This window comes from Myxocyprinus asiaticus, chromosome 4 (assembly GCF_019703515.2).
Source record: "Myxocyprinus asiaticus isolate MX2 ecotype Aquarium Trade chromosome 4, UBuf_Myxa_2, whole genome shotgun sequence".
Classification (NCBI taxonomy): domain Eukaryota; kingdom Metazoa; phylum Chordata; class Actinopteri; order Cypriniformes; family Catostomidae; genus Myxocyprinus; species Myxocyprinus asiaticus.
This window is the reverse complement of record NC_059347.1, coordinates 54,680,918-54,701,535: the sequence shown is the minus strand read 5'-3', so window position 1 is coordinate 54,701,535 and position 20,618 is coordinate 54,680,918. Positions and strand designations below refer to the sequence as shown.

The 20,618-nt window shown below is 37.0% G+C and overlaps 1 protein-coding gene across 2 annotated transcripts in view; it reads right to left on the bottom strand.

Annotated features, from left to right (window-relative positions):
• Positions 1 to 2,408: 2,408 nt before the first annotated feature.
• Positions 2,409 to 20,618, bottom strand: part of LOC127439682 (mitogen-activated protein kinase 1) — a 54,010-nt gene continuing 35,800 nt past the window's right edge. Inside the window, exons 6-10 of one of the 2 annotated variants that reach the window (XR_007897008.1) lie at positions 18,989 to 19,120; positions 18,661 to 18,770; positions 12,233 to 12,361; positions 4,617 to 8,279; positions 2,409 to 4,411 (exon numbers count right to left, since the gene is read on the bottom strand). Coding sequence is in view for 1 of the 2 variants with exons in the window: in XM_051695929.1 (XP_051551889.1) it covers positions 12,245 to 12,361; positions 18,661 to 18,770; positions 18,989 to 19,120 (359 nt within the window). In the remaining variant the exon portion in view is untranslated. Of the gene's footprint in view, positions 8,280 to 12,232; positions 12,362 to 18,660; positions 18,771 to 18,988; positions 19,121 to 20,618 lie in introns of both variants that reach the window. The other variant, XM_051695929.1, reaches the window with a different exon arrangement.

The following is a 20,618-nucleotide window of genomic DNA, read 5'->3' as shown; positions in this document are numbered from 1 at the left end:
CCAGACAAACGCATAACCGCGCGCACAGCATCTCGCTTGTTTTCGAGAATGCGCGCTACCGGCAAAGACACGTGCCCATTTCGAGGCAGGGGCGCGCACCAGCCCCTATCCGTAGAACACGTGGTTGATGTAAACAGCATGAAGGCCCGGATGTTACCTTTATCTTGAAAATCAAAACATCATCGGGTATAATAGGAATATTTGTTAAATATCATTATGATATAGTGACCGGTATTAAATAATGGATGTCAATGAACATGTTAGTTTCGCTACTGTTAAAAAAGTAAAATAAGCAAACAGCGTCTTCAACTAAACTGCCGACTCAATTTTCCTCAACAGTTGTTTTTTAGGACGTTTAGTACACATATAAGAGAATGATAATTTCAGTTCAACACGGGCCTGTTTATGGTCTATTAATCTCCGTCGCCATCTACTGCACCGAAACTGCAATTGCACCACAAACAACAGTGCACTGACGTTTCAAAACTGCAACTTATTCCTGCTCGAATCAAGACTTACTTCTATATTTTGCAACCAACCCTAATGGGATCAAACAAGAATCCCTTAATTATCCTCTTAGAATAAAATAAGATCTTAATGGATCATTTCATTTTTTTTCGTAGGATTTTGTCTAGTTTATGGAGGATTTTTCTTTTGAGCCCTTTAGGAATGCTTCCGGATTATAATACACATTCCATTAGCATTCCTTTCAGATTTTTTAACAATGGAGTAAGGCTAACTAGAATAGTGATTCCCAACCAGGATATGTGAAATATTTGGATTTTGCTTTGTTAAATTAACAGCAATTATTACTTAAAATACTGGGGCTATATTTGCATAGATTGACATTTTTAGTTGCCTTTAAGGAAAACAAAATAATGTGTGCACGTAGCAGAGTATATGTGCCATTAGGCAAGTCTGTTTCTCAACCCAAGTATCGATTTTTTTTATTTATTTATTTGAAGGTGACAAATAATAATGCTAATTAATATCAAATATAATGCGAGTTAAAAGGAACACATTTTTGGTTTGTGTCTTTAAGGGACATTGATGTGGCTGCAGGGTTGCATAAGACAAAAAAAGAAAAAAAGAGTGTACATTAAAGGGATAGTTCACCCAAAAATGAAAATTCGCTCATGATTTACTCACCCTCATGCCATCCCAGATGTGTATTACTTTCTTTCTTCTGCAGAACACAAATGAAGATTTTTAGAAGAACATTTCAGCTTTGTAGGCCAATTCAATGCAAATGAATGGTTGCCAGAACCTTGAAGCTCCAAAAAGCACATAAATGCAGCATAAAAGTAATCTATATGACTCCAGTGGTTAATTCCATGTCTTTAAAAGTGATATAAAACGTGTGGGTGAGAAACGGATCAATATTTAAGTTCTTTTTTTACTATAAATCTCCACTTTCACTTCTTTTCCACATTCCACATTATTCTTTTGTTTTTGGCGATTCACATTCTTCAAGCATATCGCCACCTACTGGGTAGAAAGGAGAATTTACAGTAAAAAGGACTTAAATGTTGATCTGTTTCTCACCCACACCTATCATATCACTTCTTAAGACATGGATTTAACCACTGGAGTCGTATGGATTACTTTTATGCTACCTTTATGTGCTTTTCGGACCTTCAAAGGTCTGGCCACCATTCACATGCATTGAGTGGACCTTCAGAGCTGAAATTTTCTTCTAAAATTCTTCATTTGTGCTCTGCAGAAGAAAGAAAGTCATACACATCTGGGATGGCATGAGGGTGAGTAAATGAGAGAATTTTCATTTTTGAGTGAACTATCCCTTTAATACATGCACACATTTGTAAATGCCCACAAACAGTTGGAACTTACAATGAAGCTCTCTGTAATCATGCTACAGTGTTGTCTACACATTTGCAGTATTTATGCATCTATTATTAAATAACTTTTCCGGTACTATCAATGCAAAAACAGCCCAGCATGTACTATCTACTACTTTTTTTCTGTTCTGAGGGTTACCTGAGAGTCTTGTTTATTTTTATTGAACGGCAAAATAATAGGCTACGTAATCTGTTCTTATCGAGTGGCAGATATTGCCACTGGTTACCATGGATGGCAGACTCTCACAGAAATAGGAGCTGTGATCCTAACAAACTAAATTATGTTCATGCTCATTTTTATGATTACATCACAGCACTTTACCTTTTCTTATTCAGAGTTCCTCTGTTGCCTTGCCAACCAAGGCAACATAATGGAATCAGAGCATTATGTACATGCCCTACAGCCAGACTGAACAATGGCGAGCACATCTTAACTGGAGCTTGAGATCTCTGCTTACAGCTGATTTAAATAGATATTGTGTGACAAGTCAAACACATGAAATAATAGAACTGACATCATGCTTAAAGACACAAAATATGAGGCAGGAATATAATACAATTGGTTTTATTCGGCTGTTTCTGGTTACATTACTTGGCAGATGCAGAGATCAATATCGGTACTTGAAATTGGCCGTCTTTTTCAGTAGTAAAGACAAACCTCTGAGACATAATGCAGTTTTTCCCCCAATAGATTAAAAAGATTTTAATTGATACATTTTTTTGGACTCGTACATTTCCCCAGTGATTATACTGGCACCGCATAAAACACAACCAAGGGCCATAACTTGGGGGCTTTGAAACTTACAAGTGAAATTCACAACAAAAGTTTGCCATTGCTAACAAAGGAGATTAATACACAAAGGCTTTTTTTTTTTTTTTTTTTACAAGATTATTAATAAATCACTAGACATTCATTTTTACAATAAAAAACAAGTCACAAAACGTTCAATAACTGGAGCAAGTGCAACGGGGTTAAACCAGAAATGGGGGTAAATAAAAGGCCCGTATAATTGTTCTTCCTCAAACAATCACAACAATCACAAAAGCTGTGACAAATAGGACTTAAAATTACAGAAAGAGAATAGTTTTTTTCACTGTTTTATTATATATATATATATATATATATATATATATATATATATATATATATATATATAAAATTATGAATATACCGCAAAAAAGTCACAACCGATCCCCAACAAAAAGCTGTATGATAAATTGTTATTCATGACGCATAAAGGCACACAGAAACAGACAGGCTGCACACTGATTCGGCAGAAGCTATCTTACAAGAGTTTTGCAGTTTCTTCTTTTTTAAAAAAAAAATTTTTTTTGAGGATAGCCCGTTCTCTCCTTGATCAACCAACATCTTGTACTATGCAAAGACACCACTAGGTGGCACCTTGTCGGATACACAAAAGTAAAGTAGGGCTGGTGAACCAAAGAGGAAGCCAGTGTGGGAAAGAAACATTTTGTTCAAGCCATGCACAATGATGCAAATATCTGTGTCAATAACATAACCATGTCCATTGACTCCTACTGAGCTCCATTTTACAAGTGCTGTCTTGCTCACTAATCAAACAAGTGCAAACAGTTAAAAAATTATGCAAAAGCCAGGTACACTTTAGCGGTTTTTCTTCAGGGTCTCAATGCACCATATAATTCATTTACCAGCAAAGCATAATTGTGTGATTGAATGGCACAATACAAAAAGTTATATTTCCTATAGTGAATGCCTAACATGGCTAGAGGCTCCTAATTTCCACTTGAAATGAATAAACCTGACATTCCGGTTGAGTTGGCTGATTATAGGTATAGTTCACCCAAAAATGAAAATGCATCATTTTTTCTTCTTCTGCAGAACACACAGATTTTTAGAAGAATATTTCAACTCTGTAGGTCCATACAATGCAAGTGAATGGGTGCCAGAACTTTCAAGGTCCATAAACCACATAAAGGCAGCATGAAAGTAATCCATACGACTCCAGTGGTTTAATCCATATCTTCAGAAGCGATATTATAGTTGTGGGTAAGAAAAAGATAAATATTTAAGTCCTTTTTTTCTATGAGTCTTTTGTTTTTAGCAATTCACATTCTTCATGCATAGCATCACCTACTGGGCAGGGGGGATAATTTATAGTAAAAAAAGGACTTAAATATTTATCTGTTTCTCACCCACACCTATCATATAATTTCTGAAGACATGGTTTTAAACACTGGAGTCATATGGATTACTTTTATGCTGCCTTTATATACTTTTTGGAGATTCAAAGTTCTGGCACCCATTCACTTGCATTTTATGGACCTACAGAGCTAAGATATTCTTCTAAAAACCTTCATTTGTGTTCAGCAGAAGCAAGCATTCACATCTGGTATGGCATGAGGGTGAGTATATGATGAATTTTCATGTTGGAGTAAACCATCCTATTAAAGGGATAGTTCACCCAAAAATGAAAATTCTCTCATAATTTACTCACCCTTATGCCATCCCAGATGTGTATGACTCTCTCATATCTGCTGAACTCGAAGATTTTTAGAAGAATTTCTAAGCTCTTTTGGTCTATACAATGCAAGTGAATGGGTGCCACAATTTTGAAGCTCCAAACATCACATAAGTTAGCATAAAAGTAATCCATAAGACTCCAGTGTTTAAATCAATGTCTTCAAAAATGATATAATAGATGTGGCTGAGAAACAATCAATATTTAAGTTCTTTTTTTACTATAAATTCTCCTCCCTGCTCAGTTAATTCACCACTTTAACTTTCACATTCTTCTTGTGTTTTTGGTGATTCAAATTCTTCATGCATACCGCACTCTACTGGGCAGGGAGAAGAAATTCAAGCAAAAACAGGACTCACCCACACCTATCATATAATTTCTAAAGATATGGATTAAAACATTTGAGTCATATGGATTACTTTTATGATGCCTTTATGTGCTTTTTGAAGTGTCAACATTTAGGCACCCATTCACCTGCACTGTATGGACCTACAGAGCTGAAATATTTTTCCAAAAATCATAATATGTGTTCTGCAGAAGAAAGAAAGTCATCCACATCTGTGATAGAATGAGGGTGAGTAAATTGAGAGAATTTTAATTTTTGGGTGACCTATCCCTTTAAGTACTCCTAAAAAGCAAATCTCATGCATTTTTGTCAAAACACTGAAAGGAACCTGGATTTGAAAGAAGTGCAACCAAAATGTACAAGCGAAATAAATGTATTTTTTCTCTTTTTGTACTTGTAATACTCTATATAGGAAATATGAGACCACAGAAGTTAGGATATAACAAAAACCTGAGAGTCCAATAGCAAAATCCCCAGCTGTGTGGCACTTCCATTTTCTTTGTATAGAAAGCTTTTTAACAGTCATGCAAAGGGCACAGTCTTATTGATACAAGGCAGTATAGGGCAGGGTGGAGGCAGAGAAAGCGAAAGAGAAACAGAATGAAATATACAAAAGGAAAGAATGAATACAGAGGAGGAGGCACTGTATGTTTTGTTAGACATTAAATAATAAAATTATTTTGTATAAGACTCAAAATTATCACTGAAAAATGTGATTGTTCTCAATTCCCACAAAACAAAGTTCTCTAAACCTAGCTAAAGTGAGCCCAGTTCCCAAATGGACTCGCATGCATCTCTAGATTAAAACACACTCAGTTTGGGATATATGTACGCCTGCAATTTTACACAGGCGGCCCCTGCATTTTATTTATTTTTTGGTGGGTAATGTGAGGGCTTAGGTAAACTTTTTTTTTTAACTATATGGACAAGAGTACACATTTTTTTCCAAGGTGGCAAAATTACCTCAGAACAGTCTTTTCTTTGGTGCATAGGCAATTTTAACAGATTAGTCTCTTCTCTATGGATCATATAGATGATTATAAGTGAAACAACTATAAGTGATCTTGTAGTGATTAAGGGTTTATGATTGAGAGTCAATGTACAAAGCGTAGGTGCTAATCATTACATATATATATATATACACCTTGATTGCCTAAAGGCACATCATGGATGGTACAGTGCTGTGAAAAAGTATTTGCTCAATTTCTAAATTGTGTCAAAAATTCAAACAAAATCTAACATAAAACAAAGGCAGTCTGAGTAAACACAAAATGTAGTTTTTAAATCATAATGTAATTGAAGCAAAAAAAATTATCCAATACCAACTGGGCCTGTGTGAAAAAGAATTTGTCCCCCATAGTTACTAAATCCCCAAATCTATGAAATTGCATTCATAATGGGGTTCAGCTGGACTAGACACACCCAGACCTGATTACTGCCAGCCCAGTTCAATCAAATCAACACCTAAATAGACCTTTTTCAGCACCATGAAGTTGGCTAAAAGGTCTCACCCATTAGCACACTATGCCAAGGTCGAAAGAAATTCCAGAAATAATGAGGAAAAAGGTGATTGAAATACATCAGTCTGGGAAGGGTTACAAAGCTAGTTCAAAGGCTCTGGGACTCCAAAGAACCACAGTGAGAGCCATTTTCTCCAAATGGAGAAAACTTGGCACAGCAGTGAACCTTCCCAGAAGTGGTCAACCTTCCAAAATTCCTCCAAGAGCATAGCGACGACTCATCCAGGAAGTCACAAAAAAGCCAAGGACAATATCCAAGGAACTCCAGGCCTCACTCACATCAATGAAGGTCACCGTTCATGACTCCACTATCAGAAAGACACTGGCCAAAAATGCCATCCATGGAAGTGGCGAGGTGAAAACCACTGCTAACCCAGAACATCATTAAGACTTGTGTAAATTTTGTCTAAACACACCTTGATGATCCTCAAACCTTTTGGGAGAATGTTCTGTGGACTGATGAGTCGAAAGTGGAACTGTATGGAAGACAAGGGTCCCGTTACATCTGGTGTAATTCAAACATAGAATTCCACAAAAAGAATATTATTCCTACTTTCAGGCATGGTGGTGGTAGTGTGATGCGGTGGGGATGCTTTGCTACTTCAGGGCCAGGGCGACTTGCAATAATTGAGGGAAACATGAATTCTGCTCTCTACCAGAAAATCCTAAAGGAGAACATCCGGTCATCAGTCCGTGAGTTGAAGCTCAAGTGCAACTGGATTATGCAGCAAGACAATGATGCAAAGCATAGGAGTATATCCACCTCTGAATGGCTCAAAAGAAGCTAAATTAAAGTTTTGGAGTTGCCTAGTCAAAGTCCTGACTTGAACACGATTGAGATGCCATGGCAGGACCTTAAATGGGTAGTTCATGCTCAAAAACCCTCCAATGTGGCTGAACTAAAGCAGTTCTGCAAAGAAGAATGGACCAAAATCCACCACAGCATTGTGAAAGACTGATCTCCAGATATCGGAAGCGTTTGGTTGCAGTTGTTGCTGCTAAAGGCGGCACAACCAGCTATTAAGTTTAAGGTGGCAGTTAATTTTTCACATGGGTGATATAGGTGTTGGATAATGTTTTTGCCTCAATAAATATATATATATATATATATATATATATATATATATATATATATATATTTGAAAACTGTATTTGTGTACTCAGGTTGCCTTTGTTTTATGTTATCTCCTTTGAAGATCTAAAACAATATGGTATGAAAAATAGAAGAAACCAGGAAGGGGGCAAATACTTTTTCACAGCACTGTAGTTAAAATGAAATAAAGGGGAAACATTTTTATCAATTTTGAGGGAAATAGATAGCAAATACAGATTTGTGTATATAAAAATACATTTCTCAGTTTATTAAAGCCCTCAAATGGCATCTTGGCAAATTCCATCTTTGTGCACCTTGAGGAGATTGGCGATGCACAAAGTGGATAAATTCATGAACACTGCCTATATATAAGAATCAAGGAGATCAAAGCCCTCATTTTATACCTGTCTTCAGTTTGGCCTCTGTGGGACTTAAAAATGGCTTACAGACACCTTAGAGAAAAGCAGCTCGTTGGAAATATTAACGGAGGCTAGAAAGAAGCACAACAATAACAATCATATGATTTTTTTTTTTACTTAAGTGTAAAAGAGGGCTGACCAAGACAAAAAGGATTACCATAATCTGAATCAAAAGCTTGACTATATAGGTCAGATCAGATCCATAATCTCCACATACGCAGGTAGATTTGCAAATAAGCAGAAAGAGAAGAATAAGTTAGTGTAAGGGTGTAAGAGAAGCTCTGCACTCTTCTTCCATTATAATTGGAGTGTTAAGAGACTGAAAGAGTTAGAGTAAATAAGTGTAAGAAAGCAGGAAAGGAGCAGGAGCCCATGTTTCCTGCTGCAGACTGGATGAACTTTGAGGGTTGCCTGTAGTTTTGGGGTTTAGTTGGAGAAAGATGATGATGATGATGACGATGGCGATGAAGACCAAAAGAGGACCACAGCGCACAGTGGAGTGGAGACAGAAGCATCAGCACGACTGAATCCAGATCAACACCTACAGACATAAACATTAGTTTTCTTTGCAGAAAAGTATGCAAATAATGTTCCGACTCCCTTAAAAGATATTAATGAAATAAGTGTCCTGAGAGGACCGCGGATATTGACGCTTTTCACCTGTCAATCATTTAGCTAAAATAGTGTTGTATTTGAAGCGGATCATTGAGGCTATGATTCATAATGTTTGTCAGTTGAGGGCGCTATTGTGCCACTGTTGAATTTGACAGCCACAGGAACAAACAATGCTGTTCTTTTGCTCGGTATTGGTCTCAAAATTATCTTTGGAAGGTGGGGTTTTTGAATGAGGGGGCGTGGCTAATTCAACAGCTCAGTCACGTGAAAGCTTCAGAACGCTGAAATCGCTTACAGCACCTTTAAAGGGATAGTTCACCCAAAAAAGAAAATTCTTTCATCCTTTACTCACCCTCAGTCCATTCCAGTTGTGCATGACTTTTTTCTTAAGCAGAACACAAACAAAGATTTTAAGAGGAATATCCCAGCTCTTTAGGTCCTCACAATGGACCTTTGTAGCTCAAAAATCACAAAGGAAACATAAAAGTAATCCATATGACTCCAGTGGTTAAATAAATGTCTTCAGAAGCAAAATAATAGGTGTGGTTGAGAAACAGATCAATTTAAGTCCTTTTTTCTTTACTCTAAATTTCCACTTTTACATCTGAAAGTCACATGTGGTGCCTGTTTAGTTTCACTTTCACATCTGAAAGTTAAAGTGGAGATTTAAAGTAAAAATAGGCTTAAATATTCTCACCCACACTTACAGTGCATCCGGATGGTATTCACAGCGCTTCACTTTTTCCACATTATGTTATGTTACAGCCTTATTCCAAAATGGATTAAATTCATTATTTTCCTTAAAATTCTACAAACAATACCCCATAATGACAATGTGAAAGAAGTTTGTTTGAAATCTTTGCAAATTTATTAAAAATAAAAAAACTAAAAAAAATAAAATAAAAAAAAAATCACATGTACATAAGTATTCACAGCCTTTGCTCAATACTTTGTTGAAGCACCTTTGGCACCAATTACAGCCTCAAGTCTTTTTGAGTTTGATGCTACAAGCTTGGCACACCTATTTTTGGGTAGTTTCTCCCATTCTTCTTTGCAGGACCTCTCAAGCTCCATCAGGTTGGATGGGGAGTGTCGGTGCACAGCCGTTTTCAGATCTCTCCAGAGATGTTCAATCGGGTTCAAGTCTGGGCCACTCAAGGACATTCACAGAGTTGTCCCGGAGCCACACCTTTGTTATCTTGGCTGTGTGCTTAGGGTCGTTGTCCTGCTGGAAGATGAACCTTCACCCCAGTCTGAGGTCCAGAGCAGGTGCTCTGGAGCAGGTTTTCATCAAGGATGTCTCTGTACATTGCTGCATTCATCTTTCCCTCGATCCTGACTAGTCTCCCAGTTCCTGCTGCTGAAAAACATCCCCACAGCATGATGCTGCCACCACCATGCTTCACTGTAGGGATGGTATTGGACAGGTGATGAGCGGTGCCTGGTTTCCTCCAGACATGACGCTTGCCATTCAGGCCAAAGAGTTCAATCTTTGTTTCTCATGGTCTGAGAGTCCTTCAGGTGCCTTTTGGCAAACTCCAGGCGGGCTGTCATGTGCCTTTTACTGAGGAGTGGCTTCCGTCTGGCCACTCAACCATACAGGCCTGATTGGTGGAGTGCTGCAGAGATGGTTGTTCTTCTGGAAGGTTCTCCTCTCTCCACAGAGAAATGCTGGAGCTCTGTCAGAGAGACCATCGGGTTCTTGGTCACCTCCCTGACTAAGGCCCTTCTCCCCTGATCACTCAGTTTGACCAGGCGGCCAGCTCTAGGAAGAGTCCAGGTGGTTCCAAACTTCTTCCATTTACGGATGATGGAGGCCACTGTGCTCATTGGGACCTTCAATGCTGCAGAAATTTTTCTGTACCCTTCCCCAGATCTGTGCCTCGATACAATCCTGTCTCGGAGGTCTACAGACAATTCCTTGGACTTCATGGCTTGGTTTGTACTCTGACATGCACTGTTAACTGTGGGACCTTATATAGACAGGTGTGTGCCTTTCCAAATCATGTCCAGTCAACTGAATTTACCACAGGTGGACTCCAATCAAGTTGTAGAAACATCTCAAGGATGATCAGTGGAAACAGGATGCACCTGAGCTCAATTTTGAGTGTCATGGCAAAGGCTGCGAATACTTATGTACATGTGATTTTTTTTTTGTTTTTTTATTTTTAATAAATTTGCAAAGATTTCAAACAAACTTCTTTCATGTTGTCATTATGGGGTATTGTTTGTAGAATTTTGAGGAAAATAATGAATTTAATCCATTTTGGAATAAGGCTGTAACATAACAAAATGTGGAAAAAGTGAAGCGCTGTGAATACTTTCCGGATGCACTGTATTATATTGCTTCTGAAAATATGGATTTAAACACTAGAGTCATATGGATTACTTTTTTGTTTCCTTTATGTGATTTTTGGAGCTACAAAGGTCTGATCACCATTCACTTGCATTGTATGGACCTACAGAGCTGAGATATTCTTCTAAAACTCTTTGTTTGTGTTCTGCTCAAGAAAGAAAGTCACACACACATCTAGAATAGCATGAGGGTGTGTGAATGATAAGAGAATTTTCATTTTTGGGTGAATTATCAGGCAAATATTGTAATACTATCTATTATTATTATTATTATATATGCTGGGGCGCTCAAATCTGAGTTACTAAACTTGTCGATTAATATATATATATATATATATATATATATATATATATATATATATATATATAAAAATATCCATGTTCTTGGCACTGTTTTCTAATCTAGGAACAACCGCGGAACAGCTGCTCCCTCTATAGAAGCATCAGGATTACACACAGGAAACACTGCATGCTAGTGACAAACAGGGTCCCAATTATGCATTATTTAAAATGTAGGTATTTAACAAATTAAGGTCTATGTAAAATATTTATTTTAAATTTAGTGCTGAAATATTAAGCCCTTTTCTTGGCAAAAAGGCTCTATTTGAGGTAACTACAAGTATGTACACTGCAAAGAATCATTTTCTTACAGAGTATCTTTGTCTTGTTTTCAATCATATTAGATTTACGTACATGACGAACAAAATAACATATATAATAAGTCTTGTTATTAGAGAAATCCAACGAAAATTTTGTGAAGTTTGCCAATGGAGACACACACACACTCACACACACACACACTCACACACACACACACACACACACACACACACATACACACATACACATACACACATACACACATACACACACACACACACATACACACACACACACACACACACTCTTACCATTTGAATCAATTTTTTTAGTTTTACCCCAGTCAAATAGTTTTATATTTTTAAAAGGAATGTTTCACATTCAATTGACGTTAAGCTCAAATCAACAGCATTCGTGGCATCATGTTGATTACCACAAAAAATACTTGACTCGTCTCTCTTTTACTAAATAGAAGCAAATATCATGGTTACAATTATAGGCACTAACAATGGAAGTGAATGGGGCCAGTCCATAAACATTAAAATACAGACTGTTTCAAAAGTATAGCCACATACATAATCATTATACATGACAACATAATTGTATTGTTTTGAACCTGTAACATTCCTTTAAAATAAAATGATAAAAAAACTAGTACATTTTTTTTTACCAGAAAATAAGATAATTAATTTATGCACCGTTAATAAATCATATACTACACAAAATGTTTTTCAAATGCATGCAGTGTCAATCTTTAAGGGCTTTAGAAATAAACATAAGGAAATTTCCCTTTAAGAGTTTGTGTAACAGGCTATTATCTATATAGTCATATACCAGTGTAATAGGCTATGATCTGTACTTTTTCTCTGTATATTTCGATTTGGTCTATAACTTAACCATACAAAGCTTTGTTCTGTAGTTTACCTATGCAGAAGGCTATGGTCTGTAGCATGGTTGAAAGCGTGCAGTTTCTTCAAAGATCAGCTCTTTCAAAGTCTCTTTGGGCAAGTCATCCAGCTCCATATCAAACTTAAATGGAGCCTCAGCGACAGGCTGTGAATGGTAAACATAGCATGTAGTTACCATTGGAAAAGACACTTTCCCACAATTCCCTTGCTTCCTTGTGTACAACAACATTGAGTGTACAAAAGTGGTTATTCAGTGCTGATATATGAAGTCCCCAAGTGCACAAATCATGAATAATATTCATCAAGTATAGTGTTCATTGTTGATGGATGCATGCCATGTTTGTTTCTTTGCCAAAGGTCCATATTTCTTTGCTACTTGTGCGACGGAAATCTTATGCAGTTTTGTGACTGGACACATGCTTTGATGGGTGCTACACTCCATGTAATAATGTAATTTGTAAATTTACAAAAAAGCCACATAAAAATACAGAAATGTGGTGATCAAACTTGACATGATAGTATTAAAATTCCATTTGCATGCTAAAACTTCCAACTACATTCTAACAGACACACTATTGTTGGTTAAAAGTTATTGTGGCCACATGGCAATTAAAAATGCACTTCATTGCGTGCACGTTTGAAACGTTCACGACCTTTGAATCATCATAAAATGCTAAAATGTGCGAGAACAGAAGACATGTATTGAATTTGATCATAAAGCTCATGTTCTTAAAAGCCTTGAGGAGCGAAATGTAGACAGAAAACAATTGCAACTAAATAAAAATTGTATGAATTTACTCATCCTCATGTTGTTCCAAACCTGTATGAATAATTTTTTTTTTATGCAAAACATAAAACGAGATGATGTAATGAATGTTACTGTCTGTCTTTTCAATACAATGGCAGTTCATAGGGACTCACTTTAAAGCTTAAAAAAAGGACCCAAAAGTATCATAAATGTAGTGCATGCAACCTTGCATTGTTTTCAGTGTTACACAACTCAAGTTTGCGTGTGAACGAGCCTCTCTCATAGCACTCATTAATGGGCAACAAACAAAGGCTGGGTTTCCCGATAACGTTGCAACTTAAGCTTTTACGATCATCTTAATTAACGTCGCTCATTATTTTACAATGGAGTAACGCTTGTTTCCCAAACCAGCATGTAGATTGCTCGTTATAAAGTTGAACTTAATTGCTTCGTTACGGGAGCTGTCCAGTCTAAATTGGTGCTGATCACTTTGGCCAGTATGTCCAGGAGATTGTCTTCTCAACTTGAAAATAATATGGAAATACTAACATGGAATATGGAAGTTGTTTGTAACCTTGTCGAGGCACCGAAATTGATTAACTATTACAGAATTGAATTAAAGAAATAATGATGGCTTTAGTAAGATTAAGTTTCAGATGTATTGATGATCAATCATAGAGATTAATGAAAGTGACGCAATAAATGCATGTAATGAATGTACGCGATGTGAATCATTAGTTTTGATTCCTTTGGCTGGAAACTGAACAAATGCACACAGAACAGGATAAAATGATGGGCATCAGTATTGAACTACTCATAGACCTGTCTAAATATTAATAAATCATCTGGTTAGAGTGCGAGGCAGTGTGTACTTGTAGCCTTACTTAATTTAGATCACGTCGCATGCACAGACTGCGGATACTGCCTATTGATTTCATAGCGATTTTTTTCAACACTTTTTTTATCCTCTGAAATAGTTTACAATGGCTTTCCAATGATCAAAATATATTAATACAATTTATTAAATGTCCCATTGTCTTTGATAAACTGTGAAAGATGCCAGAAATATACGTTTAAATTGCACCTAATGGTTCAAAGCTCTCGCTAATTTACAAACGTTTTTACAAACTACTTAGATAACGATGCTTTTGGGAAACGCGCGTCAGAGATTAAGTACTGCTTAAGTGCTACTAACATCCTACTTAGTGCTTCGGGAAACCCAGCTAAAGTTACTTAAATTTTGGTTGTTTCTCACCAAAACCTATCGTATGCCTACAGAAGACTTGGAATTAGGGTTGTCGATTTAACGTTAATTCAGTGTGATTAATTATATATAAAATAAATAACGTGTTAAAAAAAAAAAACACAATCATGTCCCCAGACCATAATAAGGAATATTCCTACCACTGGAGCAATTCATGCTTGTAGTACTGTCTGCAGGGGACAGTTGGCGAAACTACAGATGTTTAAGCAATGCGCATTTTTTTTACAGATAACAAACCACACTTACCTACAGCAGACAGTACAAGATGAGAACACATTCTTGCATTCAAACACAGCTGGATGAAAAGCAATTCCGAAAGCAGGGATCTCAAGACGTGTTTTTCTAAGCTTCAATCTACGTTTAACTTGACAGAGTGACCTAAAATGCATTGTTTATGACATGAAAAAACCAAAGTGAGACGCTCCAAAAGCATCTGTCTGACGCATGTTAACATTGACGCCTCCTTAGAAATGCCCATATAATAAATCAATCTCAGACAGATTGATGAATTCAATTGCAAAATGGACTGATGTGGACTGTGGGTCAATGAGTGGCTTATGTTCAATAATATGGAAATAAACAATATATTGGATTATAAAGCTACTTTTTGTATCAATGCTTTACTCATCTGCCACAAAAATGTAATGCATTTAAATTATCTGAATTTTATGGAAAAAATATATTTATAATTATTTAAATATAACTATTTGTAATGATTTAATCATTATATATTGAATTATTGCTATTTGAGGGGCTTTCCTAGTAAATATTTATATATGCGATTAATTTTATGAATTCATCGGCATATCATGCAATTAATTAAGAAAAATGTTTTTATCAATTGACAGCCCTACTTGGAATACTCATCCAAGCCGCATGGACTACTTTTATGATACTTTTGGGTCCTTTAAGCTTTAAAAGGGAGATACCATCCACAGCCATTGTATTGAAAAGACAGACCACGATATTCATTAAAACATCTTGTGTTCTGCTTAGCAAAATCATACGTGTTTGGAATTACTTGAAGGTTATTAAGTGATGACAGAATTTAAATTTTTGGGTGAAGTATTCCATCATGGACTTCCTATGAAACTGAAAAGACAATTATTATAAGGGACTATAATAATTTTATAATTTTTATAATAATAATAATAATAATTTTTTATAATTTTTTTTTTTTTTTATAATTTTCTTTATTTATCACACATTATACATTTGCACATATACAGTGAAATTCTTCTTTTTCACATATCCCAGCTAGGCTGGGGTCAGAGTGCAGGGTCAGCCATGATACGGCGCCCCTGGAGCAGATAGGGTCAAGGGCCTTGCTCAAGGGCCCAACAGTGGCATCTTGGCGGTGCTGGGGCTTGAACCCCCGACCTTCTGATCAGTAACCCAGAGCCTTAACCACTGAGCCACCACTGCCCCTATTCTGGTGTGTCCAGTTTGATTCTCTTGGCACCAGGAGCGTGATTCTGAAGGAGAACCAGAAGCCCTAACATGGACTAACATGGATTTCAACAGTCATGCCATTGTAAGCGCATATATAAAGTACTTTGTAGCAAGATCAAAATGCAAATATAGCTGCAAGCGATGACGACAGGCCCAAGCACAACTGGTCCATTTCCACCCGGTGGCTTTCAGAAAACAATGGCATGTGAATATAAGAGGACTATTTTGAAGTCTGTTGTAAGAGCCACACTTCCTACTGCAAGGTGGTGGCGCAATGACCGTGACCCAAAATAGTCAAATCCATGTGATTAGCCCCCAAGACTAAACATACATTTCAATTTTGATCTAAATCACACATTGCACACAGAAGATACAAGACACTTCCTGTTTCCCATTTTCACCATTAATTTAATGCCTTGCCATGGCAACATGGTTCGAGATATCAAAATCTGTTCACAATTTAGAATCTTCAATGTCTTGACATAATGTTGTTTAAATGTGGTGACAGTCTCATGAATCACCTAGGAGGAGTATTTAAAAGTTCAGAGACAGCAACATTCAAAAAATTCAAAATGACTATAATTATGAAAGTTGTCCGGCTTGATGAGAACTATATACAGTTGTGCTCAAAATTTACATACCCCTGGAAAATTGGTAATATATGTACCATTTTTAAAGAAAACATGAGTGAGCAGGCAAAACACATTTCTTTTTTTCTTATGGGATCCATATTCAACTGTAGGTTATAACAGAATGGCACAATCATAAAACAAAACATGGCAACAAAGAAAATAAAATGAATGACCCCTTTTCAAAAGTCTGCATATCCTTAGTTCTTAATACTTGTATTGCCCCCTTTAGCATCAATGACAGCGTGCAGTCTTTTGTAATAGTTGTCTATGAGGCCCCAAATTCTTGCAGGTGGTATAGCTGCCCATTTGTCTTAGCAAAATGCCTCCAGGTCATGCAAAGTCTTTGGTCGTCTTGCATGAACCGCACATCTGAGATCTCCCCAGAGTGGCTCGATGATATTAAGGTCAGGAGACTGTGATGGCCACTCCAGAACCTTCACCTTTTTCTGCTGTAACCACTGGAGGGTCAACTTGGCCTTGTGCTTAGGGTCACTGTTGTGCTGGAAAGTCCAAGAGCGTCCCATGCGCAGCTTTCATGCAGAAGAATGCAAATTGTCTGCCGGTATTTTCTGATAACATGCTGCATTCATCTTGCCATCAATTTTCACAAGATTCCCCGTGCCTTTAGAGCTCACACACCCCCAAAACATCAGTGAGCCACCACCATGCTTCACAATGGGGATGGTATTCTTTTCACTATAGGCCTTGTTGACCCCTCTCCAAACATAGCGCTTATGGTTGTGACCATAAAGCTCTATTTTGGTCTCGTCACTCCAAATTACAGTGTGCCAGAAGCTGTGAGGCATGTCAAGGTGTTGTCGGGCATATTGTAACCGGGCTTTTTTGTGGCATTGGTGCAGTAAAGGCTTCTTTCTGGCAGCTCGACCATGCAGCTCATTTTTGTTCAAGTATCATCGTATTGTGCTCCTTGAAACAACCGTCTTTTTCCAGAGCAGCCTGTATTTCTCTTGAGGTTACCTGTGGGTTTTTCTTTGTATCCCAAATAATTCTTCTGGCAGTTGTGGCTGAAATCTTCCTTGGTCTACCTGACCTTGGCTTGGTATCAAGAGATCCCAGAATTTTCCACTTCTTAATAAGTGACTGAACAGTACTGACTGGCATTTTCAAGGCTTTGGATATATTTTTATATCCTTTTCCATCCTTATAAAGTTCCATTCCCTTGTTACGCAGGTCTTTTGACAGTTCTTTTCTGCTCCCCATGGCTCAGTATCTAACCTGCTCAGTGCATCCATGTGAGAGCTAACAAACTCATTGACTACAGTGATACACAGACACTAATTGAAATTTTAAAAGCCACAGGTGTGGGAAATTAACCTTTAATTGCCATTTAAACCTGTGTGTGTCACCTTGTGTGTCTGTAACAAGGCCAAACATTCAAGGGTATGTAAACTTTTGATCAGGGCCATTTGGGTGATTTCTGTTATCATTATGATTTAAAAAGAAGCCAAACAACTATGTGATAATGAATGGCTTCATATGATCACTATCCTTAAATAAAAGACAGTTTATTTTGCATGATCAGTCATATTTTCAAAATCAATGCCAAAATTTCACAATTTCTGTCAGGGTATGCAAACTTTTGAGCACAACTGTATGTAGCACTTTTGGTGACTGTAGGTGAAAATGGGGGCACTACAGAGAAGGCTATGGTCTGTAGCCTGGTTGAAAGCGTGCAGTTTCTTCAAAGATCATCTCTTTCAAAGTCTCTTTGGGCAAGTCAGCGCCCCCCCCCCCACCCCATGCGTGAACTTTTGCCCAGACCTAATGGCCAACGTCTCTGCTGTGTGTGCAAAATTTCATGAAATTTTAAGCCTGCCAAGTGCCTCAAAAACACCCAAATATAGGAAGAAAGGAATAATAACAATTAATGCATTGCCATGGCAACAGTATTTAAGATATAAAATGGTGCCGGTCACATAAATCCCCTAGGAGTATTCAAAAGTTCAGAGCTTGTGATTTTCAGAAAAACCAAAATGGCTGACTTCCTGTTGGGAATGAGAACTATATATGTACCAATTTTGGTGACTGTAGGTGAAAATGGGGGTGCTACAGAGCCCCCCCTTACATGCACCCCCCTGCAACTTTGCCCAGCCCTAATGGCTGACGACTCTGATGTGTGTGCAAAATTTCAAGAGTTTTCGCGCATGTAAAGTATGCCAAAAGTACCGAAAACCTTGAAAAAAGAATAATAATAATACTAATAATCCTTAGAACAACAATAGGGCTTCCGCACTTTCAGTGCTTGGGCCCAAATTATCAAAATTGTTCATGATCCTGACCCAGACAAAGACAAAAAACAAAGAGAAAATGTGAAGTAGCAATCTGACCTCATCTGTAGGGTCATAGTACTGCTCCAGGTAGGAATGAGCCAGCGCCTCTTCCACCTCAATCCGCTTATGAGGGTTAAAGGTCAACATCTTATCCAACAGATCCAATGCTACAAGAACAAAACAAAATCTATCCAGTGCTCAAAACGAAACCAGATCATGGAAACATTTTTATGACTATATACAGTATTTACAATTTTTGAGTCATAAATCACATTTAGCTTGTACCACATCCTGGATATTGGCATTTAGAGGTGGCTTATTCTGAAGATATGAGGACAAGACCATAAGTGTGTTTTAGACAAGCTGCATGGATCTAAACTCTGACCTTTAGGGTCTGCGTTAGGAAAGAGGCGGTTCCAGGGCACTTTGCAGCGCAGAGGCAATGACAGCAGGTAATTTCTTGCCTTAATGTTGATGATGCAGTTGAGATCTTCCTGAGAGGGAGAACCCAAAATACCTACAGGAGAGAGAGAAAGGATGGATTAAGAGGATTTTGGAACATAGACAACAGGGTGGGACAAAAATCAAGAGAAAAAGGAAATACAACACCAAGAGGATAGAGGAAAAGAGAGGATAGAAATGATGAAAGAGAGGCAACCAGGAGAACAATGCATAATATGGAAAGATAAAAAGGAGAACCACTCTCTCCTTTTAAGATCTGCTTTTGGTGCATCATACTTTGGGACATTTTATGCATGCAAAAAAGCAATTTTAAAGGGAGTTCACCCAAAAATGAAAATTATGTCATCATTTTCTTGCCCTCATGTTGTTCCAAAGCCGAATGACTTTTTGTGAAACACAAAATATGTTAGGCAGAATGTTAGTCTCTGTCACAATGTATTTATTTATTCATTTTTTTGCATCCATTTTTTTTTTCCATACAATGAAAGTGATTGGTGATGTGGTGTAACGGTATGAGACTTTTATGGTGATAACAGTCAAATAAGGTGCATTGCTAATATTAGCTGTGTAATATTTAGATATAGCTACATTTATATTGGAAAAAAAGACATGTTTCCTACTGCAATTTAATTGTATGCCATTCTGTCAAACATATTTTTTTAATTATTATTTTAAGATTTATGAAATTGAATTTAGCAAAAACAAAGATGATTCATTTGCAGTTATTATTTAGTTTGTTCATGCATTTATTTGATAAAGAACCGTGCCACAGTAGGCATACAATGCGTTTAATACTTCTATTAATAATATGTTTTATTTGTTAAGTACTAAATAGGGTTAACAAAGTGCTTTAGGCTTACAGGAAAAGACTGTGCAAATAGACTGTGCTGGAATAAACACCAATAAATAAACTGCAAATTTATAATCATTTATCTTTATCATTTATTTTTTTAGTAGGTATTGTGTTGAATTGAGCGAAATTACAAAAACAACCAATTACAGAATGAAATGCTTATCTGAACTGTTAACCTGGGCAGTAATCATTACTAATTGTTATTATTTTGATTGTTTTCATTTGTGCTAAATTCAATTATTAAATAGCAGTAGGGAACATGTCTTTTTTTTCTTTTGGTCTGAATTTAGCTATAACTAAATAATAAACTGCTAATATCCGCAATGCACCTTAAAGGTGCACTCATTAATTTATTTGAAAATGTCGTCTCGGACTTACACTGACACCTAGTGGTGTGGATGCAGCATCATTTAAACAATAGTTTTCAGCTACCAATGCCATTGTAGAAATTCACTATTCACAGTCAGCCATGATTAGTTAAATCCAAGAGTGAAAGTGTCAATAACAGAATGGTTACTGAGATAAAGAGAGTAGTATTCGGCTGGTCATGTGATCTTAACATGGCAGCCCCCATGAGGGGACCCTCTCCATGTAGAATAAAACAGTTTTTCTAAGGTTACTGATATGACTGAAGTCTTCATCTCATCAGAGTGCTCATGATTTTATACATAAACTTTAAAATTGCACTTAATTTCTTTAG